At 44.2% G+C, this 25,052-nt stretch overlaps 1 protein-coding gene across 1 annotated transcript in view; it reads left to right on the top strand.

Moving 5' to 3' along the window:
* Nucleotides 1-688: 688 nt before the first annotated feature.
* The window catches only part of SEC14L5 (SEC14 like lipid binding 5), a 31,299-nt gene continuing 6,935 nt past the window's right edge, over nt 689-25,052 (top strand). The window contains exons 1-6 of the mRNA XM_035549045.1: nt 689-751; nt 15,572-15,721; nt 15,837-15,968; nt 17,775-17,903; nt 18,575-18,794; nt 20,582-20,694. Of these exons, the coding sequence (XP_035404938.1) occupies nt 689-751; nt 15,572-15,721; nt 15,837-15,968; nt 17,775-17,903; nt 18,575-18,794; nt 20,582-20,694 (807 nt within the window). The remainder of the gene's footprint in view (nt 752-15,571; nt 15,722-15,836; nt 15,969-17,774; nt 17,904-18,574; nt 18,795-20,581; nt 20,695-25,052) is intronic.

Genomic DNA, 25,052 nt, shown 5'->3' with positions numbered 1-25,052 from the left:
ATGCCGAGAACTGAATTGTTTCCATGCATGCAGTTATTGCCTTGGTTCAGCTGGAAGCAGTGGGCATCCAGGCAGTGGGTTGTGATTGCCAGCTTAGCGTCAGGCGTGTTCTCTAAGCATGCTGTTTTCTTTTCCTTTCTCTTAGCAGGTTAAAACAGCTGAATGCTACTTTGTGCATAAAAGCATTTAAAATGCCAAGATACAGGAAGCCCTGGAAACTTTCAACAAAAGGGATTTTGCATAATGATATCAAACATAATGCAGAAAAGGGAAAGGGGGAGAAAAATTGCCATTTAAGCTTTTGAAAGGCCCTGAGCAGCGGCTTCCTTCCCCAGAGCACAACTGATCTTGGCTTTGCACCTCTGGTTTGTGCTTTAGTTATCTGGAGTTTTGTTTGCCGAAGTTGAATTCACTGCAGTAGTGCTGGGAAGCAGCAAAGGATGCTGCTGCCTGTGGGACGCAGCGCTGGGGCTGCAGAGATCTGCCTTTTGTTTCTCTGTCTGCCACCGACCTGCAAAGTGAGGCTGGGCAGCCCATCTACCTAGTGTGTCTCCTCCTCCTGCTTGTAGGAGAGAGTTAAGGTTTCTCATACGGTCCGTTTGTGCAAGTTGCTGCAATGTATTATGGTGTTTGATGTGAGGGATCTGAAATTTTCCAATTTTATTTGTGTTACAGGTGTGTGGTAAAAATGGTGCAGAAGTACCAGTCCCCAGTTCGAGTCTACAAATATCCTTTTGAGCTCGTCATGGCGGTGAGTAACGCTCAGCACTTTTACTTCTCCAGCTGTTACGGGCTGCAAGCTCAGGCCAGTGGGAGGTGGGGAACTGCAGTTTTGGCCAGCGTATCCTCATGGCAACATTATGGGGGTACATTGCGGGAACAGAGGCTTAGCTCTCAGTCTTCTGTCCCTTCTTATTTTTCCATGAAAAATAAGAATTATTTTTATGTAGATTTTTTATATAGATTCTTATTTTTCATGAAAAAATAAGAATCTGTATCTCAGTATTTTAATAGAAACAGTTTAGTCACTGGAAAAATAAAAAATAAAAACTCAACTCTATTGTAGTTACTCTTTCACACAGAAGGAAAAAATGGTGATGTTCAGGTAGACGGGGTCAGTTTATTGCCAGATACCTTTGCATTGTCACCAAATGCCATTCTGTTTAGAATCTCTCTAGTCCTGAACCCAGTCCGTATCATAGGATTTATGTATCTAAGAAATCCATTCTAAATCAATGAGCTTCCTAATTTGATTTAAAAACTAGAAATCTTTGGGAAAGGTCTACCATATTGTTCTTCCCTGTTCACCTCATCATTGAAATGTTGGGAGAGATCTCCAAGTTCTGTGATTTCCAGAAGGGGCTCGAGGGCTGTAGTTTTCTAGTTGGTTGTGCAGAAAGCTAACGTGACCATGGCAGCTTCCTATGGTAAGATTTTAGTGGCATTTAAATTTTTGGACTTTTCTACTGTTCTTTAGTTTGTGAGTCAAATATACTTCAGAAAGGTTTCTCCTTGCATTTCAAGGGCTGCGCTGAGCATGGATCCCTGAGCCTTAGTATTGGACACTTTTTTTTCTTCCCTGCTGAGCAAGGATACCAGTTTTCTTTGGTCTTCTAGGAATCCTGTGTTGAAGAGAGGAAGGTATAGCCTGTAGGTAGCTGAAATCATTCCCGTGAATGGAAAGGAAAGCCTGGCGTAATACACTGTGTTCCTTTTGACAGCGTTGCCTCTTTTGGGTTCCTGGGAAATAAGTGCAATAAGATTTTTTCTATCCAAAACAGTCTCTAGTCTTCAAATTCAATAGTTAAAACTGGAAGAGAGATTCTTTGCTTGGTCCTAAGCGTGCATAACGTATCCCAAAGGCAGCAGCTGTTCCCCAGCTGGGAGCAGGTGCCGTTCACCTTGATGATACCTGGTTATCAAAGTAGATGCTTCCTTTCTGACAGGTGGGCTCCCACACCACAGTTTTCCCACTTTTTTTTCTCTTTCCAGTCCTGTCCAAGTTCGCCATGTCTGCTAGCAGCTCTGCCAGCCACACGCTATAGAAGTGCTGCAGCTGGGGCTGATGTTTGCGTTAGTGAAACTATTCCGGCTGTGCCTTTTGCTCTCCCAGTGCATTCTGTGTTAGAATAAGATACCAGCACTTGTTACGGAGATGCTGGTAGACTTTGCTCTGTGCATCGCTCTCCATGTTCTCACTGTCCGTCTTAGTAGGATAACCCTAACACCAGATGCCCCTCAGTAGATTGGCTGCTAATACAGGAGGGCTGTCTCTAGACAAATCCTTTGTAAGCTTGTTAGCAAAATGCCGGGGTTTGATGGGTTTATTTTTCAAGTGGTTTAGTTTTATTTGCTCCCAGTTTTTCAGAATTTAAAATTCCCTGAGATTTCAAAGCTGGGGTTGCAAATGTCATCCTTGAGGAGTGAAGAAAATCAAATTCCTGTTACCTTAGCAAAGTTATTAGTTGTCTCTATAAAGATTAAGTTACTTGTCCAAGGTCACCCAAAGGACTGTGGTAGTGTAGGATACTGAGTATAGACCCCTTAGTCCCACTCTAATCTCCTGTGACAATCACGTGTCTGCAGCAGGATCTGCTTTATTATGCAGACTGGCATTATAAAGACTCTAAAGAGTGGTTAAATCTAGTGGCAGTCCACACTGGCTGAGCTGGATGCAGCCTTCGTTATCGTATTAGATGTGTTTGGATGGAGTCCTCCCTTTGTGTGGAGGCAGTGCAGATTTTAGAGCTGTCAGGTGCTAGCTGTCAGTTGCTGGAAGTTTTGCAGGGAGTGTGGGCGTGCAGTGAAGCTGTTTTGCTCCTCAGCACATGGCATTGCTGTTAATCTGCCTCACCATAAATCTGACAGCAGCTTCCTCAGTGCTGGGAACCTTATATTCAGCTGCTTTCATCTTTTCCCCTCAAATGCTTCCTGCGAACCTTTGGAGTGCTGTGCTGTCATAATGTGGTTAATGGCAAGAGAGCAAAGATCGTGTGGGTAAACTCAACTCACCTCCTTATTTTATGGGTCCCCGTGCACTCTTCAGCCTGATGGTGCTTGTGCTTGTTCTGTGTAGCGGGAGGGTCGTACTTCTGGCGGTCTGCACAGGGTGTGTTGTGAGGTAAGTAGTGTTTGTTAGGAAAAGTGTTCTTCCCCCAGAGCCTCTGATGTTGGGGCACTGCTGTAGTAAACAGCCTGCGTGTGCTTCGTTCAGTTGTGAGGCTCTGAGAAATAAGGTGGTTGTAGCCAAATGATTCATTGCATCCTGCCCTTAAAACGCACAGCATTTCCCATGCCTTTTGTTGAGCCCTGCCATCAGGAACATGATTTATCTTGCTGGGGCTTGTTCAGGGTGCACGTATGTGCAACTCGTCCTCTAGACAGCATGGGGCTGTGCATGACAGAAGAGCCAGTGTTTTTACTTGTTAATACCTGTGTTATTGTGTATCTCTGGATAATTGGCTATGGATTTACAGTCTGCTGGTTACTAACGCTTCTGCAGCTTGCATTTGGGCATTAGCAGGCAGCAGATTTGACACATCTTCCAAGTCCTTCAGACTGCATTCCCCTTCTTGCTATCTTTGCCAGTCTTGTGCATCTGAGAAAATAAAGAGGAATCAGCCTAGTGAGTCTCCCGGTCATTCAGGAGTTTTGAACCTTTTTTTCTTCCTCTTACTGGAAGAGTCTTCCCTTCTTCTTAAACAAAGGATGATCCTTTCACACCTGCCCACATTCACAGAAGTCATTTTCATGTGCTTTGTTCCTAATCTGCACTTGCTTTAAAGGATCACAAGCGTTGTGTTCTTCAAATTATAACCAGTGCCTGACATCTTCATCCTTTATAGTTGAAAAGAACCTTGACTCATAGTATGTTTTGTTAGCTTGTCAAGTTTTTCATTTCCATTTTCTCTTTTTTTTTCCCCTATTGTTTCTCATTTTAAATGGAGCTGTTCTGTCAAAAGGGCTGTCCACACGTCTTTGGACTTGATCTTGTCTTATCTTCAATTAGATCAGCAGGCTTGAATTTGCATGTTTCCCAGATTTCATTTTAGAGCCAGAAAAATCCCTAAGTGTAACACACTCTGTTTTCGTGGGGTAGTAGTTGTAATTTTAATGTTAAATATTTTATATTAGAATTTTATAAAGAGGGAAAGATCCAAAAGGAGAAGTATTTCTGCCATGAGCTCATGAGTGTTAACTTAATCTGGATGATGCAAATTGTTGTGAGCCCTCGCTGACGTGTGGAGATGAGTTTGATTTGTGTGAGCAAGTCTAAAATGCGTAGTTGCACAGGAAACAAGGCTAAGAGAGATTGCATTTCTCATATTATTTGTTGCCAATGAATTATTAGGTCAGGTAAGGTAGTTTTAGCTTAAGACTCTGAAAACAGTATGATTTTTTTCTTATTAATTTTAGTATTGCACTCAGCCCATTACACTGCTGGTTTTGAATACTTTGTAGCATACCCTAATTTTGCTTAGGATAGTTCCTAATGCTACAGATCTGAAATACCTGCCCCACTCTTATGTGGTCTCTTGCACTCGATGTATAGTTTGAATTGCCACAATAGTGCTGTAAGTGACAAGCTTCACGACAGCACTTCTGTCAATTATTTGTTCCTCTTGCCTCATCTATGATGCACTTCATGTTCGGGCTATGGTTTCTGCTCAGAGCGAGGGCTCTTTCTGCACAGCAGTTTGCCAAGGGAACAGTGCAAGATGCAGGTCCTGGAAAGGTAATGTTCTGTTGGCAGATTTTACAGCCTCAACCGAATCACACTTTTATCACTTCACTTCACTATCTCAGATTCTATCTTTTCTGTGAAATGAAAGCTCTGCAAAACGCAGAACGCTCCTAGGTTAAAGACTGGGTTTATTTAAAAGCTAAAAGGCTGTATGTATGTATATATGTGGGTGTACGCATGTAATCTGACATTCACGCTTAAAGAATACAGGATATCAGCTTTGTGTTTACAACCTTTGAGTAGTTTATTACTTTTACCGAAAATGTCATGGTTTTGAAAAGACAGAACGAAGATCGTGTTTGGAAGCTGGCAGTAGCATCTGCTCTCGTTGCACGTACCAGTTGTGGTCTGTGCTTAGGACCAGACTGCTCTTGAGCCCCATGGTGCGAGTCAGTGCTCCTTTCTGCATGGCCTCGTTTCTTGGGGCTGCCATGGCACGTGTGGACACGTGAGCAGCTGAGAACCTGCTCTGGAAAACGTGCTCATGGACAGCAGTGGTGTGTTTATCCCGCAGGTTGAGTGGTGCTCTTCCATCTAGGGCTCATCTGCTGCTGTCTCCAACAAAGCTGCGTGCAGCATTAGTTTTGGATGGGAGAGCAGTGAGTGCATTTGGCACGCAGACATTTGTTATCCCAGGTATCCCTCAGGTTAATCAGTTAGGTGGCAGCTCCTGATCTCCCTTCTGTGTTGGTCTTCATGTAGAAACTTGGTTGTCTAGCCACGTGTACTTCCAAGCAGCTCTATGCTTGTCTTCTAGTTTTAGTGGCAACAAAGCATTCTTTGCATTTAGTTTATCTTACCTGAAAAATAAAGAACTCCAGATCAAGTTAAGGGAACCATGATGGTGTATGCTTCTGTTACTTCTCGGTATGGTTTGAGTGTTGGGGATGCTAACAAGCTGGCTGGCAACTTTAGCGCAGGCTGCAAATGTTGCAGTTTCAGTCTCAGAAACTATTTCGCATGGAATCAGTAGCAGAAAATTTTCCATCTCCATCATCTTTACTCTCATCCTGTAGCACAGGGTCATGGCCCATCAAAAGCAATCATCTGGTGATCCTTGTGTGGGTTGTTTTTCTCACAAGCCCAACCGTGCTGGGGCAGTCTTGCTGATATTCACTGGGTCTGGCAGGGGTCCTTGCTCTTACCCCCAAATAATCCACCAGCAGTTCAGCCTTGTCCACGCTGGCCATCTGCAGGTTGGCAAAGCTGCTTTGCAGCCACTGAAGCTTTGCCAGTTGAAGGTCTGGCCCACGGTAAAGTGCAAGAGTCAAACATCCAGTATAACTCAAAACACAATGCATCATTCTTTATTTCACTTTCTGGTATTCTTTTGTGCCAGCAGTGATGGGAGGCTTGTATACGCAGCCTAACTGAAAGCAGCTCCTTGCTATTTTAGCTGTCGGGATTAAGGGTGGGAGGGGAAACTCTGAGTGTTGTACAAGTGTTCTAGCTGTTAAGGTCCTGATGGCCACAGTTCCTTTCCATACCCCTTTTAGAAATTATTTTTATTTGTACCTTTTCAGTATGAACATGCATTGTATTACAGATGCTAGATCTTTAAGTAGCTTTATGTAATGACTGCTCTCTTGTTGCATTTAGCACATTGAGTGTATAAAGAGATGGTTTAAAGCCTGATACGTTGGCCATGCTCTGCTCTCTAATGCTGCAGTGTCTTAAAGGGTTCAATATTTCAGTGACTGATGCTGTGATTCTCTTGCAGCAGAGCCTCTAAGCCTTTATTGTGCCAGGTAGGCACCACAATGTGGCCCAAACAGCTTGCAGTACACGTTGGTTACCAGTATAACGTACAAGCAGAATGATGTCTCGCAAGAATCATGTTAGTTCTGAAGGTTTGTTTAGTGTGACAAGTTCAATGTGTGTCTTCGCAGCCCATCCGGGTCTCAGAAAGGCTGCTGTCATCTCTGCCACATCAGATGTGCAGACTGGCTGTCAACTACAGTGCAATGTCTTACAGTGCCTGCAGCGCAGATGCACCACAGAATACACTGGGATTTCCTATATATTTAATTGTAATTACAGACTCCCCATCTGGAGCTCCAAGACACTGCCATTAATCCAGCATCACCACAGGCTGATTTAAATAAAGAAAAGTAGAATCTTAACCAAAATCTTTGATGCCAGTTCGTAGCCTCTGCTTTCAAGCGTGAACTCTGGAAAAAGAAGGGAGCTTGCTGCAGGGAGAGCAGAGCGGCTTCTGGCAGCTGGCATCCCTCTGAAGTCACGGCAATGGCGCAGCCGATCAGAGGGCTGTGCAGAATAGCTGAAAAGATTGAAGGGGAGCTCTAGGCACAGCATCCGTGGGAGTGCCTGCAATGGCCTGCTACCCACTGTGTCCTTGAGTAGCTGCGGATAACACGTGGTAGAGCTTTGCAGTCTGTAGCCCGAGTGCCCAGTGCTCGAAGGCTCCTTTGAATCTGCTGACGTAGATAATGACACAGATTTCAGATAGTGTTGGAAATAGTATTTCTGCTTGATGGTACCCTAGAGATTGAGAAAGGTGCAAGGGGGGAAATATTTTAAAATAGTTGTTCTTCGATGCCCAGTCCCTGTCGTATACGCCATGAAAAGTCCCGACAGCCATCTGAGCAGTCAGTAAGAAACAGATACTTCCCTCTCAAGCTGAATGCACTCGCCGTAGCGGGATTGTTAGGTATATAGCATTTGCCTATCGAGTGCAGGCAAAATCATCTTTGGATCTGGATGGTCCGTCTCCAGCTATGGTCCATGCCAATGCTTTAAGGGAAGGCAGTTTCCCCTGTCTTTTTTTGGCTGTGTTCTGATGGTAGGTTTGTTGCGACTGTCAGAAGTTACTGGGTTAACATTTTATGTGCTTACAGAGGATCTAGTGTTGACTCAAGACACGATGCTTCAGTGTGACTTGATGGTTTGAAGCCATGCTGTCAAGATGCACTATAAATATCCCCTCATCTTACTGCTGAGAAGCATTTGGCAAAAGAATTCTGAAAGTAATGATTCCTGTGTCAGCTGGGACAATTCTTCACAGCTGTATTCATTTGTTCAGTCCCTGTGCCCTGCCACCACCTCCTCCTGTTATTAAGCAGGCTGAGAGTGAGCAATAGTCAGGCTGACTTAAAGAGCTGACATTTCTCTTGAGATGATGGTGTGGGACATTTCCCCTCGAGCGAGTAGTTTGGTGAATGCTGTATGCCACAGCTGCTGGAAGCGGGTGGAAGAAGAGCTTATTTGGATTTCTGGAGAACTGCTGGCAACATCCGTGTACCCTGGCCTGCTTAGTGTGTGTTGAGGGGGTCACACAAGTCCCTTTGATAGGTCTGCACTACCAGTGCTAAGGCTCTGTTCGCTTGGTAAGAATGGCACAGGAATGGATGGTGCTGGCACCATGTGTGGGTTTGGAGAGAAGACTCAAAGTAATTCGAGCATTCAAGGAATCTGTACAGGGTAGTCCCTGTTTTGTTTAATCACCTTCTCCTGCTGCAACGTGGAGGCTTATTGCCTTGAAGGAGGATGAGTAGTTTCTCAAGCTTAATTTGATGAGCGCAGTCTGTAAACTAAGCTGTAGTTCAATGGCACTGCAGCATAGCACAAAGGGACAGCACAGCTAGAGGTGTCACCACTGTCTTGTATTACAGCAGCATCAAGAAGACCCTTCTGTCTTCTACTGAATATATAAGTACAGAAGTTAAAGCTCTTGAGCAGGGACTAAAATAGGTGAGAAAATTTAGAACTGTTAAATCAACTGTTAAATCCCAGCCAGCATGGATTTTTTTTTAAACTGTTAAGCATGATGACCTGTCCAAGTTTGACTCTGAATTATGGCTGATATATGTAAATTCTTACAGCAGCTTCTGGAAACAACAGAGTGCCCTTCCAGCCATTAGGCATTGCTTTGCGAGCCAGCCTTTTTGATTTAGGGTGATTCACTGAGCAGCATGCGTGTGATGTAACACTTGATTGTTCTGCTTTGCTCTTTAAGGTGTTAGTCACCCGAGATGTCTGCTTCCTTGCCTTCCTAGCTCAGTCTGTCTGTCTCTTTCCACAATGGGCTATGGCAAACGTGTCCAGCCAGCTAGCAAGAATTCCTGGATAAGGCGTTGCTTCCATGGCTGTTTGTAAAGGCCAGTGCATTGTGCTCTTTGTGACTTGAAGTGCTCCATCACCAACCTTCTTCCCTGGTAAGCAGAGGAGAACACTATAGCAGAATAGCAATGGAATATTGTTCCTCCTCAGACAGGAGGTTGGGCACGGTGGTAATTTCCCGAGCGAGCTTTGTGCGGCTGCAACGTGTGTCCTGGTTTCGGTAGGTTTGCCATGTCCCTCGGTTGTGTCTGTATTGTAATGGACAGCTGCTGCTCCCTGAATTGTTTCTTTCAGCAAAATCTGAAGAAATGAGGCAAACTATTGGCTGTAGTCCAGGGAAACAGAACACTGGGCCAATGTTCATAGCCTGGGTAATTGTGGCCCAGTGGACTTCTGGCAAATTTCTTTCTTTCTAGTAAAATTGTTTTCTATCAGCCCCAAAAGATTTTTATGCTACTTTGCAGATGCTCTACACCTCTTTAAAGGGAAGTTCCCTTTCCCTGACTTCAGCACATTTCTGTACCCCAAATATCCATTTGATCCCCCCAGTTGTTTCTGTGTGTTGTGGGATTTTTGTGCTGCCTGTAGCTCGCAAGAAGCACGTATCTGTTCTAGGGATTAAGAAGCAAATGGATTATTGTCTGGTGAATATATATGCAGACCCTTTGTTTTCCTTCCAGCACTTAGGCTAAGTAGTAGGACGGTTTGTTGGATGAAATGATTGCTTTTTCTACTAGAAGGCAATAATCTGAAAATACCTGAATCTGGAGAGAGATATTTATGTACCATTAGAGCTGCTCAAGAGATAGTACAAATTAGAAGTGACAAGGGGTCTTATCTTGCTCTTGGCATTTCTTTTTGAAAGGATGGTAATCTGGACACCTGTAGATCAAAACCTGTAGATCAAGACTTGATGTTGCATCTTCTCCTCTTTCCCCATTCATGTGAACACAGATGCACATTTTCTTACTTTATCCTGGCAAACTGTACATGGCTGTAACACGATGTTAAGGAACCTCAATAATACAAATGTAAACCCTGATCGTGAAAGTTTGGAGTGTTTTAGGCCTTAATGCAAGGAGGAAATCTTTTACTTGTAAGCTGTTCGTTTGGTATTGACTGTGGCAAGTTCTGTCTTCATCAGGTGGATAGCAGCTTAGTTCCTTCATGCATTCTATACAACATAATTTTCCCCAGTAGCTGAGGTTTTATACTACTGAAGATCCCTCTTGAATTCAGCTTGGCCTACAAGAGTCATCCTGTGGTTTTTCCAATTCTGTGCTCTTGCCTGAATCTGAAAGAGCGGATATCCCTGAAGCTGTCACTAAGGAGTCCCACCAGTATTTAAAAAAATAAAATAAAAAAGACAGCCATTTAGCCAGTTTAGAGCACCAGTTATCAAGTGGAAGATGCAAATCTTCCTGCCAACTGCTGTTCCAACATAACTTGATATGTTCCTGTATGATTTTGTGGACAGCAGCATTTAGCACGCAAGCTTTTTGTTTGCTCTGCTAAAGGCTCTGCCTGCTGATAGGAAGGAACCAAACCAGTCACCTCTTTGGTGTGTATGGCTGAGAAGCCTGAACAGTCACAGTTCTTAGGGGTGCCTGGTGTGGGGAGAAAGTCAGAGCTTTGTATACACGCTGGTCCTGACTTCCTGTGTAATCCACCTCAGTTTTCTTTCCTGAACTAAGAGGATAACGTTCCCTTTGGGATATTACGGTAAGAAACCAGATCTAACAACATCTGCGTGGTTCTGGAGCACATTGGAGCTGCTCTGGACCTAGCAGGCTCTGGGCTGGAAGAAACTAGAAGGAGCCTGTTGGTGTGCAGGAGAGCTTGTTTTGAGGTGTTTCGTTTCATGCAGTAATTCAGTGCTTGGACTTCCTGTTGCTTTTGATTCCTAAGGCCTCTGTTATATAATTGATTTCAAGGTCACTTGCTAAAAGGTTGTTGAAACCTGCAGAGAGAAACAGGAGTAGCACTTATGAAAGATCTAACCCTCTGGCTATGTGCTGTAGTGCTCTGGATCACAAAGGAAACAGCAGTGATATAGCCATTGTCAATCTACTGGAGATTAAACCGGAGAGGGGAGCAGCAGCACTTGCACTGTTGATATCTCTAACACCTTGGTGCTAGGAAGGTGGAGGACCTGCTCTGGAGGAGGGGATTAGTCAAGTGAAGTCCGGAATGGAAATTTCCCCTTCTCTCTGTGGTGGTGAGGTTGTAGAATGTTGTTTTTTGGTTTTAATGCTTGTATTCATGTATAACTTGTTCTCATTTGGCATCCAGCTGACCTTCAGGGCAATCTCTCTCCACAGATCCTTATTTTTTTTATAGTGGTTATTGAGTATTTGCCCAACACTTCAGGATGCTTAAGTGTGACTTCTTTGGGTTGTCCTCAAAGATTCTCTTCTCATGACAAAAACTATGAAGGTGATTTTTGTCTGCCACATCAGTGGTCCCATAACATGAGAGTTCAAACAGATCCCAAATTCCTTTGCTTTACCAAGCTCTCTCGTGAAATTTAATGATGTTTAATTTCAGTCTGATGAAGGTGACTACAATGGTTTAAATGACACTTGTACGTTGGTTGGATTATATATATAATCCACTACGGAAGAGCAGTGTTGCACTGTTTTTGCAACAATCCTGCAAGAAAACTGGGAGAAAACAGCTTGATTTACAGTAGGACATCAGTGGGCCTGATCCACCAGCTCTTGTGAAATGGTTGTTCCGGGGGTTAGGAGAGTGCTCTAATCTGAACCTGTAAGAAAAGAATTAGTGTAAACTGGGATGTTGAGAGAGTTTGCTTGGATTACCAGGTGTGTGCTGTGCTCTGGCTTGCCTAAACACCTCCTGCAGCTGTGCTTGTGGATTTTCTTCAGTCCAATCTGGTGTGGAGTCAACAGAAGAGAGTGATTGTGCTAGAAAAGGAGCCCAAGTCAGGATTCAGGCTGATGTGCTGACTCGACTGGGTGGGAGGATTTGCAGGAGGTACGCAAAATGTTCACTAATTCTGCCTGTCAACTCTAATCCCAGAAGGATTTAGAGGGGAGGGAATGGCTTCACTGAGCCTTTTTTAATATATACATGCTGCTGTTCAAGACTTCAGTCGTCAGGGTGGCTGTCTTAAAGAAATACAGTGGGCATGCACTTAGGAAAAAGTAGTGGCACAATACTGCTGTAATTCCCTCAGCAAAGAAAGGAGGGACAAGTTACAGCTTTTATATACAAGTCAGCACAGAGTTACAGCAGCAAGGAGGCAAGAGCACGCACGGGCAGCTCAGCAGCTGAGGTATTAAAACAAGCTAATAATAAGTCTTCTGTGCCTTTCTGTCGTTCACCTCGCACTCTGCACAACTGTGGAGGAGGAGAAAATAATGACCAGTTCTGGTACTGGCCAGAAAAAAAATAAGATATTTCTATGTCTTCGATTTCCCTCGACTTCTCTGCTGGAGCAGAAACATACTGTTGTGTATAGATGCTGATTTTGCTGAGAAGATGCTGGGTGCCAGAGATGGAGTAATTTCCTGGTAGCTCGCTCTCTTCAGTGGTGAAAGATTCAGCATGTTAACAGTGTAAGTTTTGTGACCAAAGCATGGTGCTTCAGCTGTCCTTCACGTGATCTCAGGCATCTTTGGCCTGTTGTATTTTTAGAGTTGTTGTTGTGCAAAGAAGATTAGGAAAGGACTTAATATCAACGTGTAAAGGGGATTTGTTCTCAAATATGGACATGCTCTACCTATGCAGGTGATGGGTTTGCACTATTAACTTAGGTATATCACCAGGGCTCGGCATAGATGTCTGTTCCCTGACCTTTTTTCATTCTCCAGGTGTTGTTCAGCTGAGACAGTGACTGACTGCACTGTGTTAATAGTTGGTCTGACTTTGGTTTTGCTGGATTTAATGACGGTTTACTGGGAAGCTTGTCTCCAGCTGGATCAAGTGTGTACTTGGTGGAGGAAGTGACAGCTGTGTGTTGAGAATCAGTGGCCTCATCTTTGAAACAGAACCAGAGGTGCCTGGATTCAAAGGTGTTGTGTGGAGCTTCCAATTTGCCATAATGGTCTTTCAGTGGCGGGGAGGCACTCGTAGCTCTGTATTCTCAGTGAAACTGCTACGTGAGGTCTTTGGAGGTTATCCGTGTTTTGTTTGCTGTCCTAGTGGGAAAACATCTCTTGGTTCTCTGCAGACTCCTTCCCATGTGTCCGCGGCACAGCCACAGCCCTGAAAGAGTGGAGGAAGAGAAGCTGAGATCACCATACTTGAGCCTTTCTTCCAATCCAGCTGCTTTGCATTTCTTAAATTTGTGAGAAATCTGGAGTATCTGGGGCAAGGAAACCTTGGCCAGCCTTACTACTGACCTGCAGGAACGGGTGGTGCTGGCCCAGCCTTTGTTTCTTAGGGTTAGTGCTGCACCACCCCGTGGCACCTGTATGCCCGCAGCCGCCAGCTGAGGTGGAGAGGAGCTGGGCTGCGGATGGAGGTGGTAGGCCCTGCAGACAGGAAGAGGGCTCTCCTGGGTAGCCAGACAGTCCTGAACCCTTCCCATGTCAGCTCCTGGTGCTCGAGGTGTTTTCTAGCCTCTGCACTAGCTGCTGTTCCCAAAATTGTGGGGTTAACTGGGGCAGCGTCCTCATAGGCTGAGGTTTTCAGCAACGCTTCTTTAAGGGCACACATAAGGTGGTTTCAGTTCCAGTCACTGAAAATGAGTTGCCAAATGTTCTGGTATCCCAGTGGCCTACAAAAGCGTTTACAGCTTTCACTGTATGAATATTGAGATTCTAGTGATGAAAAATGGGTCGTCTGGGCGGCCTGAAGAGACTCTCACTTTGCACGCTAGAAAAGATTAACAAGGGAAAAGAGGGTAAAGACTCTGACCTTGAGATAGCAAGCATGTGGAGGATGGGGAGTTGGGAGAGGGCATGCAGAAGTACAAGTAGGAAGTATTAATTTGGCCTGAGCAGATCAATGTGCTGGTGACTGCAGGCACTGGGGAGCAGGTGATAAGGGGTGCGCCTTTCTGACCCATGAGGGAAGGGCAGAACACCAGGAGCAGATAGCTGGAAGCATCCTTTGGCAGGGCCCGTCATCCATCTTGTCCATCTGAATTTCCATCATAACCAGTTAAGCTCTTTAGAGCACAGGCTTTGCTTTCATTGTATGGGCCAGTTGGACTGGTGTTGGAAACAGTCACTTGCTATGGGAAGTTTTATATTCACCTAAAGAGCTTTCATTTTTCTGGAGATCAGAAGGGAAAAGCACTGGTGGAGGTCTCACAGATGCAGGGAAAGATCTTCAGCAGATATGGCAAAGGAAGCAGAAAGTTACTTGGTGTATTAGAGAGGATGTTTTAAATACATATGTACTTTGTTTATGGCCAGAACTTCAGCTAGTATTTTGCTTGTACTTTTATCATGATCGGGTAATCTGAAATAACTTCTGTTCTGTTCAGAGGTCTAGGATCAGGAGATATGGAATGTGTCCTTAAGTGCCTGAGCTATTTTAAGAGCAGGTATTATTCCCAGCACCAGGGTACGTGAATGCATACTGGGGCAATCAGCCTTTCAGAGTGCTGTGGTAATAGAGAATGCAGCCACCCCAGAGTGTGCCCATTGTGTTCTCTGTGTGCTGACAACTGAGCTGACCTCAATTATTATCACATTAATGCTTTTTTCATGTATGGTAGATAAAGATATAAATACTCATACAGCATGTAATTCTCTCATAACACAGTTGCATCTTACAGAAGGTGGGAAGATGGCAGCAGTTCATAGAGGGTATTCCATCGTCTGTGGAATGATCAAAGATCTTAGGACCAAAATGATGCAGCTGTGTTGATAATGCCATGGAAAGAGACCACAGGTTCTCCTCCAGTCACAGCTGTAGCTGAATCCTGGGCTTCCTGTACAGCTTCTACCAGTATTGCTTCAATCCTACATTTAGGATAGCAGCTCAATAGGCAAGGCGTTTTTCCTAAATCAAAGGAAAATGTTCCATCCTGCAAAAGTCTTGCCATGTAAGGAGATTCCCAAGCAGAGTGAAGTTGGGAAAGAGGTGGAACAATAGGTAACGTTTATGCAAGTTAACTTCATTTGCCGCAAGTGCAATAGAAAACTGGATTTTTTGCTAGAGCTGTTAAAGAACCTTTGGATAAAAGGTTTCAGATGGATGTGAGTCAATTAAATCAAGGAGGGTTTCAGAACCAGGAACAGAATTACTTTAGAAATGGATAGATGAAGGCAACTGAGTAGCCAATAATTGGTGTTCTTACCCTTGGTAGTTTGGAGCTGCTAGAACCATTAAACAAAACACGTCACATTTTTAGGGCACAGGAGTATTAAATATTTTAAATAGCTTCTTCATACAGGCAATATATCTGACTTGAATTTTGTCATCTCTGGGTCTTTAACTAGCAGAAATCAGCATAGTTGGCCTTGCTTATGATAGCTGAAGATTTGGTTCCTAATGTTCAAGTTAGGATTCCCTTCCCACTACTTTTTAACAACAGGCTTTTATTTCCACTTCATTTGTGAAAGAAATGTTAAGATGTGCTTAGCTGGATGACTGACACAAGTGGGTGCCAGCTTTGTTTATACGTATTTTGATTTAACTTCCCTCCCTTTTTCTCAGAGAAGAAAGCCGTCTGTTTGTTGGACTCTTACTGTAAGGGAATTAAGTAATTCAGAGAGAGTTAAAGTTTATCTGGCCAGGAGATGAAACTTGCACGGTTTTCACTTCCAGGCATATGAAAAGCGCTTTCCTACATGTCCGGAGATTCCAGTCTTCCTAGGGAGTGAAATCCTGCATGAATCCAGGAGTGACGATGGAGCTATACATATCATTGAACGGAGCTGCAAACTGAATGTGGATGCTCCCAGGCTGCTAAAGAAGGCAAGTTGAACATAAGGAGTGGAGATGTTGTTGGCTGGCTCAGATCGTTACTGATTCCTAAGGCTGCCCTTTCTCTCCGTTTTTTTAAATATATTTGGTTCTTCATCCTTCTCAGATTGCAGGCGTGGAGTATGTTTTCTTCATACAGAAGAACACCGTGAACTGGAAAGAGCGGACTCTCCGCATTGAAGCCCACAATGAGACTTTTGCCAACCGTGTTGTCGTCCTTGAGACGTGCAGCTACTCAGTAAGTGCCATTTTTCTGTTTGCCTGTGAAGAAAGTGTTAAAAGCCATGTGCTAAGGTACAGGGTGAAGTTGTTTGAGTGAATTTGAACACTGGACTGTAACACTACAGTTAGATACTGAAAGGCCACTGGGTTTTAGAGAGCCTCTTCCAGTGCTTTTGTGGGGCTTGAGAAACTTCATAAAATTGACTGACTCTGTAGTTGGAGTGTTAAGCTCTAGAGTGAGAGTAGAAAAGATGGCTGGTGCTTCAGAATTGACAGTGTTCCCTGAGTTTTTCGGCTTGAAATTCAGGTTGCTAAAAGCATCTGGAGCTTGGGCATATATTTAGATCTGGATGTTTAGGAGGAAACCTAAATTGCCAGAGAAGTCTGGTAATTAACTTTTTGCCAGCAAGTAAGTCAAAGTTTTAGCATCTCATCGTGATCTTCGTGCTCTAAATTTTTGGGTAAACGTCTTGAGCCTTATTTGTGGCCTGGGATGTCTTGCTTTATGGCTGTATCTTCAGCAACAGTGTGTCATTTCATCCTAATTGTGCTATTAGGGATCAGTCACCATTAAATAGCTTCACCTGTTTCTGGAAGCAATCAGATAGTGGTTTTTGTTCCCTAAACAAAAGTCCAGATCCTGTTACTTACCTGCCCTTTTGGCAACTGGGTAACAGCTCAGCTTCTTGGGAGTAAGCAAAACTTGTAAGTAGCTTGTATTTCAAGCAAGACAAATAATTTGAAAGTTATTCCCATTTTGGATGGAGGGGAAGGTCCTGAGCCAGAGATCAGTTGGTGGCTACGTGGGGTTTCCCAAAAATGACAGGAAATCAAACTTCCATCATTATGAAAGGCACTGACAGTTCTGAAACACTGCCAGGTCAACTCAGGAATTGCTCAGACACTGTCACACTTGCTGATTTTGGCTGTGTTGCCTCCGGCTTGAGTCCCTTGGAAGGAAACGTTAACAGCTGGGCTTTGAGGGGAGTGCTTTCCTGGAACAGAGCAGGAGCTAGCTGTCTGCATCCTCAAGATGGTTCTCTGCTCTATTTTTACCAGTTCCCTTTTCCCTGCCAGAATGCACCGGAAGCAGGTTTATTCTCATCTTTCCTTTTCTGCAATGCTCTCTGAAGCAACTTGTAGAAATTTGATCCTTCTCTTGCAGCTGCTTAGTATTTTTCCCTGGAGGATTTGTCCTTTATAGAGCTCACTGTATATTTGTGAGTGGACTGGATTATTATTTTCGTGCCAGTTTGTGAACAGCAGCACCTACAGAGAATAGAGTCCCCTCAGAAAAGGGTTAAGTTTAGAAGAGGAAGAGGTTTTGTAGGTTGTAACCATATGTAGGGTAACCCAGGGGAAGGTGGACATTGAACTGACAGTGGGAAAACTCCCAGGTCTGCCGTGCATGTTTTGGGGAGGAATACTGACTTTCAGTGGCTGAGTTCCCTGTCCAAAAGCAGAAAATATATATATTTATACATATATATAAATATATATATTTAGCTGTTTTAGTAGAGCTTCTGCTAGTAATGTTACTGTTCAGGTGTGCTGGGTTTTAAGCTTGTTTTCCTTGTGCGTGTGAAGACCACTTCTCTAACCACAAAAGTTCACATGTCCAGTTCATGACCCGTTTCTGTTACGATGGAAGAATTAGTCTGACTGTTAAATGTGGGTGTGTCAGTGCCTTGTAGGAAGCTTCTTCTGCCCCCTCCCTCCGTAGCTCTGGAGATTAAACAGCTTATTCATTACCGGAGCAAGGGCCCTGCCATAATGTGAGGTACCTGCTGCCATCCAACCCTGTGTATGTCTTTGGGCTTAGGTTCACCCTGAGAATGAGGAGTGGACTTGCTTTGAACAGTCTGCATCTCTCGACATCAAGTCATTTTTTGGCTTTGAAAGCACAGTGGAAAAAATTGCCATGAAACAGTACACTTCAAACATCAAGCGGGTAAGATGGGCTTCCCTTTGTGCTATTAAAAAAAAAAAAAATCAAACGCCTGCTCTGTGTGCCTCAGTTTTCTTTTCTGTAAAATAGACCTGCTGTAGTTTTATGTCCTAGCTTATGTCTCAGAAATTGCTCAGTAGACCAAACAAAGAAAAAAACTGTGTGGTGAGCAAAAACAATCTGTTCACTGAAATGTTTCTGTGCAGGAGAAGGAGCAGGCTGTGCCAGAGGAGGATTGCAGTGGATGCTGTGGTGCCAGGCTCCTCAGACACTGAGGACACTGTTCTCATGCAGGAAGAGAAAGTTCTGGGTAAAAGTCAGCACCCTGCCTCTCCAGTGTCTTGTGGGAGAGGCACTTTCTTCTGGTGGCTGTTTCCCCTGGGCTGCAGAGGAGCAGTGTGGCTGGCTGATAGGTAGTAGGACAAAAGGATAAAAATGTCATAAAGGTGGTTGCATCCACAGCATTGCAATGTGCCTGGCCAGTGCTGTAATTCACTGTTTGTACAGTGCTTTCATGCTGAAATTTCTCCAACAGGTTCATGCAGGTGGGAGGAGACAACTCTTTCCATTCTGTTTAACAGCATTAGTCATCTATACTGAGGAAGACCCTGCTGCACCTTGCTGGTTTGGAGGAGATGGGGCATTTTCCCTAATGTGAGCTTTTCCCCTTTCAGGGCAAGGAAGTGATTGAACATTACCTGAAGGAGCTGATCTCTCAAGGGATCACATTCATCCCTCGCTGGACACCTCCTGCTGTGTGCGGACAGGCAGCTGAGCAAGCACCAGCAGTTGGACACGATGCTGATGCTGTGCCCGTTGAGGCTGGGGCTCGGGGAACTACCAAAGAGCAAACTGGCAGCTCCTGCCCTCCAGCAGAGGCTGTCAGCCCCGATGGTATGCAGTGTCCAAGCAGTAGCAGCTGCTGGCGATCTAAATGCCTCGAGCATCACTGACTAATGAGTTTATTTTTATTTTCTTGGCATGAGACTTTTCTTCTGGGTTGCTGGTGGGGAGGAGAGAAAGTTATTTCCTTTCTTCAAGAAAATAACAAACAATTGAGTTGTTTTTTTTCCCCCTCCCAGACTGAAAAGCCAAGAAAAACTATATAGGCAGTATGGGTATTTTTTGAGTTCAGAAAAAAAATCAGTTTGGTCTGATCTTGAAAACACTTTGTACTTTAAACTGGAGAAACTTAAAGATATCATGAGTACAGTGTAAGTGAATTTATAGTTAAATACTTTGGCTGTTTCAAAATGAAAGTTTTTGAGGGTTGGTTTGGTGGTTTTTCTCCCCATATTAATCCAAGACAAATGCATGGAATGATATTGCCTAACGCATTTCTCACCCAAAATGTCTGAATCAAACTTCATCACCAGATCAACACACAAAAAGATATCTTCTAGACTAAAGAAGGTTCTTCTCTGACAGAAAAAGGAGAGGCCTTTTGATTTAGATTGGTGATATTGGAAATAGTTGTTATTTCTCAGAAGCAGACAGCACTTCTTTAGCTGAAGGTAACTCAGGGAAAAAGCTTGGCATTTGGAACCTTTCAGGGCTCTAGTCTCACTGGGCCTTCTCTTGTAACTTCTCTCTATTGGAATTCATCTGTAAACAGGATACAAATCCATAGGGAAGCTGAGTACGAGAAATGCTTCTGTGCTTTGAGATTAAAGTTAATCTAAGAGTGGCAGATCCTGTCTAGCAGAAGAGGAGCGTAGCTCTATTTCTGCTTTAATCACTTCACGAACTTGAATATACTTCCCTGTGTGTGCTCCTCAGCTTGCTAGCTCTGTGGATTCTGTGGGGGTGTAGCACTTACCAAGTATAATTTCTGTATTGTCAGTCAGAAGCAGCGTATCCTGTGGGTGTCCAGTCCTTATTCTGCACTTAATGGTATCTGCTGAAAAAAGAACAAAACCAAAAAATCCTGCATGAGGCAGAGCTAGCTCAGAGGTCCTCCTCCCAGCCCTTCTCATGTGCTTGCATGCCTCCAACACATCCACTGGCCTGTGCTGCTCCCTTTTGGGTGCCATGTTGTCCTTCCTGGCATCTGCACGTACAAGCCTTATCTACACATACGAGCCTTGGATAGCACATCTGTGGCTATCTCTGAATGCTGGCAGGCTCAAAGCCCTTGTCCTTTGTCTCTCTGAGCTGGAGGAACCTTGAGCTGCTGGTACACACGGGGCATCCTCGTGCCAAAAACCACCCTTGCTGTTGGAAATATTAATATTATTCTCCCTTTCCCTCTGGTGTCCATAAGCAGAATAACATTTCAATTTTCAGATAGCTGCCTTTTAGCCTCTTGTCGTTGAAATTGTGAATGAGATCTTTAGGACACGAGGAGATTTAAGTACCCAGGCCTTGGAGTGTTTAATGAGATGAGTGCCAGAGCTCACAATATTTCTTTAAAAGCTCCTGCTGCAGTAGTCAGGGTTGAATGAAATCAGTGTTCTGAGAGACAAGTGGAGCGATCTGGCTTTGATTCCTCACACACTGTCTGTGTCCTTATGCCCTAATCACCATGAGACTCGCTTGCTTGCTTCCCTCAGGCAGCTAAAATGAGGGCATCCGTGCTTTTCCGGTGCAAGTCATAAGCAACCTGATGTGTAGAAATAACTGCCTATCTCCTTTCTGGCTATGCCAAGTCTCCTCTGAATTGCTCTTTTTTCTTTCTCCAGCTGACAAATTGGATGCTGATTACATTGAGCGATATCTGGGCCAGCTGACTCCAATGCAAGAGAGTTGCTTGATCCGTCTTCGTCAGTGGCTTCAAGAAACGCACAAAGGCAAGGTGGGTGGATAGTGCAGAGAGCACCTCCTTGGAAGCCTGAATGCAGTTGTTCTTATAGCTTGTTTTGCCTTCAAGGTCTACAGTAAAACTCAGGGTCATGGATAATCCGTGTGTTGAGACTTGACTGTTTTGGCAAGGTTGGGTAAAAGGCCAGGGGTGGAGAACAGCCTGTGTGATCTCGCAGCAGGATCCAGCCACATCATGAACTACAGCTGCAGTGCTGTCGGTACTGGAAAGGCTGCACTGTGGTATCAGAGCACAGTGGCTCAGCCGTGTATCTAGAGTAGGCATTGATCAGGGCTTGGTTGTCCAGACCGACCGGTGTGGGTGCATCGCATTTCCCAGGCCCTGCAGGGTGGGGTGGGAGATGTGGCTAGCTGCGCTGATCGTGCAGCCCCTCTCCCTTCGTCTTCAGATGCTGACAAGTGAGGCAGTTGGTAACACCTAGCTCTGTTACTGCCTCAGCAGTGTGCTCTGCGTGTTGTATCAGGCAGGTTGTATCAGCTTGTACAGCCTGGGGCTGAATTCTTCTGAGCAGAATTCGTTCTGATCTTGTTTTAATCTCCTTTATCAAAATGTACGATTTCAAAACCACACGGAATTCAGGACGCAGAGACCATCTCACCTTGTGGTGTGAGGTATGTTGTGTAAGCCTCTAAAACAGAGGAGCTGAGGTCACTGGATTGAGGTGTGTACAGCTAGAGTTGGCCAGCTAGTATAGGTGAAAACGTGTTTTTCCCTGAAAAAAGCAGCATGACTACTGTAGGCTAGGTGCATCTCTGCTGCTGCTGTAATGTTCAGCAACTGCTTGGGCTCCTCTCAATCAAAGGGGAGTCCCTGTATTGGGCAAGACAATAAGGGGCATGTGGATGAGAAAAGAAAAGACTTGGAGCAGCTTAAATGTCTTTGGAGGAGTGTAACCACAGATTCTCTGATGCAGAGAGATTGGGTGGTGAGGAAGAAAGGACCAAGAATAGCAACAGACAGAGTAATTGGGTGGGCAGAGTAGATAATGAGCCCATAGGAGAAGGGGAAAACAGGAGAAAGATAGTTGAAGCAAGTGATCCCCCTTGAAAATGGAGTACAGCTAGATGAGATTTCAGTATTAATAGCTTCCTGGCCTAGAGGATAACTACTCAGTCAGTCACACAGAGTGGCTTAGGTGCCACTCTGCATTCATGGGCTTCGGAAGACTTTATTTTTTTTAACTGGCCTTTCCAAGAGAAGCAATTGTTTACAAGGAGCTTTGCCTGCACTTTCTGAATGCTTTGCTGTGTCTTTCTCAAAGCAGAGAGAGCATATCTCATCTGAGTATGGGGAATTTAACCATGATTTTAAGGCCCTGTTTTCTTTTGAAAAGACTCCTGTCTGTCACCCATGTAGAAAATTAGAAAAAAAAAAATTGTTACTGAATCCAGTGTGCCACAAAGTCCCTTTGTGTGAGCGTGCTTATGGGTTTTGTTGGTGCCTGTGAATGGAAAAACAGTTTAACCAAAAGACAGGAGACTGAAGAGAAGAACAGTTGAGGTAGTGTGTGAAAGTCTCTGAGTATCTGACAGTCTCCAGGGACTAGCAATACTGTTCAGTCTATGAGAGCTGATACATTCAGAACACCAAGCACCCGTCAAATCTGTGTAAGGCCACTGGTATATGACAGCATCAACAGCAGGTTGTATAACTTGGGCCATGTCCAGGAGAGTGGTGGTTGCTATCATCAGACAAAGACTATGGGAATGAATGTAGAGATATGTATGTGTATATATACACACACACAGTGGAACAAAGGACCCCTTAAAGGACTGCAACAAGCAGACACAAAACAAAGGGCAGGGATCCCCAGGCATAGCTGTGCTCTGAAATATAGGACACGTTTTTTCAGGTCTACAGTGACCTGTCTAGTAAAACAGCATGGACTTCTGTGTGATTGGTAGGAGATATCTCAGCTATTGGGTATCCAGCTGAAAATGAGCCGTAGATGAGAGCAAGACTGTGAGACTTTATCCATGCCTGTGATCTAAAAGGGTCTCGGTTTCAAATGGAGGAAGCATGTTCTAAATGTTTGCCTGTTCTGTGGGTGTTTTTTTCCCCTCATAGAGGCTGGGGAATGGAAGCTGGAAAAGGTAAAGCGACAGCACGTGAGTAAAGTGAAACAATAGCCTCTTGGGGTGCTTGGAGCACCGTGAGCTGCACAAGCTCTTGTTCCTCCTGACAGCTGCTTGTTGAGTTAGGTACCTCGGCAAGGTACAGCTGATTGCTGAGTGCTCTTTGTGACAGCCAGCAGCTGCCTTGTACCCTTTGTGTAGGCTTTGTGAGCTCTGTTCCCCACAGGGTCTTGAACAAGTGGGAAGGATGCTGCTGGCTATTTATACTTTTTCTTAAACCCCCTTCCTGCTCACCTGTGTGCTTCTCTTAAATCACAGATTGCCTGTCAGAATAATACAGAATCAGGAGCTCGTCCTACATCACTTGCATTTTCTCTGGAGAGGCTGTTATCATGCTGTGACATCCTGTTTTTTTAATTCGGAGCAGAGATGTCCTTACTGCTCTATCAAAAAGTATTTGTAGATCTCCTGTTTCTTGGAAGCTGTCTATTCTTATTTTTGTCCTCTTCTGCCTTTCTATTTCACTATCCGGATCCTTGTCCCTTCCCATAGTCAGATTTATCATGGCTCTAAAGAAAATCTGAGTATTTGAAGACACAGTCTTCAAACGGTGTTAAAAGTGCAGTTACTTAAAGCTATTAATGAATAGCTTTGTGCCATATAGATCAGTATGTGCAAATTTGCTAGTAAGTAGAACAACAGGCTGAAATTAAGACTTTGTTTTCTTGCAGGTGGGAGTTGCTGCTTTGGTTGGACAAAGATAATTAAGAGACTAATTCTATCATGAGTAGACTAAGTCCCCTCAGAGATCCCTACCTCTGGTCCATAAGTGCTGAATTTGCCTCTTACCTGTAGTTAAGTGCAGTCCAGGTTTGAAAACCATTGAAAGTAAGAAACCTGTGTAACAGCCAACCCTTCTCCCTCCTCTTACAGGATATGCAGGGCTGTTACAGAAGGGTTTTTGTCTGTTGTCTTGTGAGTAATGGCTTTCTCTGAACAGCAGAAATGCTAATGTCAGTTATCTAAGGAAAATTCTGCTGTCTTTAATTTTACTATGATGCAGAAAATTTGGGGGGTGTTCTTCTAAATACATCTGAGATCCTATTTGGAAAAGCTGCCTTTTTCCTCTCAATGACATACAAATGCAGTTTTGCAAAGTGTGTGAAATAGAGCATTGTGCTGAACAGCATTAATCGTAGAATCATTCAAATTGGAAAAGACCACTAAGACTGCCTTGTCCAACCTCTGACCTAGTACTGACAAGTCCACCGCTGAGCTACCATCTCCTCTTCAGGTGCTTCTAGGCTTGGCTCTAGGCTGCCTGAGCTCTACCCACCTTTGTACGGAATCAATTCGTAGTAACCCTTGCAGCTTCATATCAGCCTTTGAAACACTGCTGGCAGCTTTGCTTTCTTCCTTTGCTCTCTGTTTTCATGAGCCTGTCAGTGAACAAACAAAAGAGCTTTGACTCCTGAACGAACGCTTTTTTTGTGTTACAGCAGGGCTCAGATGGCTGGCATTGTGCTAAGCACAGTACAGACACTCCGGAGACTATTCTAGCCCTACAGAACTTAAATTTTTAATGGAAACTTGATGTAGCAAATGAGGCCAGACACTTTTGGGGAGTTGGGGTGAAGGGACTGAGAAGAGAAATCAACAGTACATGCAACTAGAATCCAGCTGTTTTCACACCTGACAAGCTTTTAGTCAGTTTTGGCAATTTTCTGAGATCCATTAGTTATTGTTATACTGCCTACTACCTAGTGTTACTGCCTGGTTTTCTTTTGGTTTTCAGCTAAGGGAAAAAGATAGGGGATTTGGAAGGAGGTTGGAATAATCCATTCTACAGCTGTGGTTTGGGAAGGGTTTTGTGCCTGTGGTGCTAGAATTACTGACCGAATGTGTTGGGATGAGTAACTGAGCGGGGGTGTACTGTGACTTTGGGTGATTTGTTTCTTTTGGTAAGAGTTAGTGCAGTGGGATGCGGTGAGCCTGTGGAAGGACTCAAAAGCTTTTCTGTTCAAACAACACCAGCAGCAAAGCAGAGGAGAGGCCTGAAATGTGGTGCTAGTGGGTGATCGCTAGGAGACTGTACAGTGGTGACCCACCTCCAAACAGCACGTGCTTAACTTGGTTATTGTGTTACCTACAAATGCTTTTCATCCTTTGCTAATTTGCCCCACAGGAAGGTAAGCTTGCAGCTGTATTACTTTCATTCAGTGTTTTGTTTGTCCTTGTGGACAGGTGACTGAGGGA

This window comes from Cygnus atratus, chromosome 15 (assembly GCF_013377495.2).
Source record: "Cygnus atratus isolate AKBS03 ecotype Queensland, Australia chromosome 15, CAtr_DNAZoo_HiC_assembly, whole genome shotgun sequence".
In the NCBI taxonomy this organism is placed as follows: domain Eukaryota; kingdom Metazoa; phylum Chordata; class Aves; order Anseriformes; family Anatidae; genus Cygnus; species Cygnus atratus.
The sequence above is the reverse complement of the archived record's forward strand: the minus strand, read 5'-3'. Positions and strand labels throughout refer to the sequence as shown.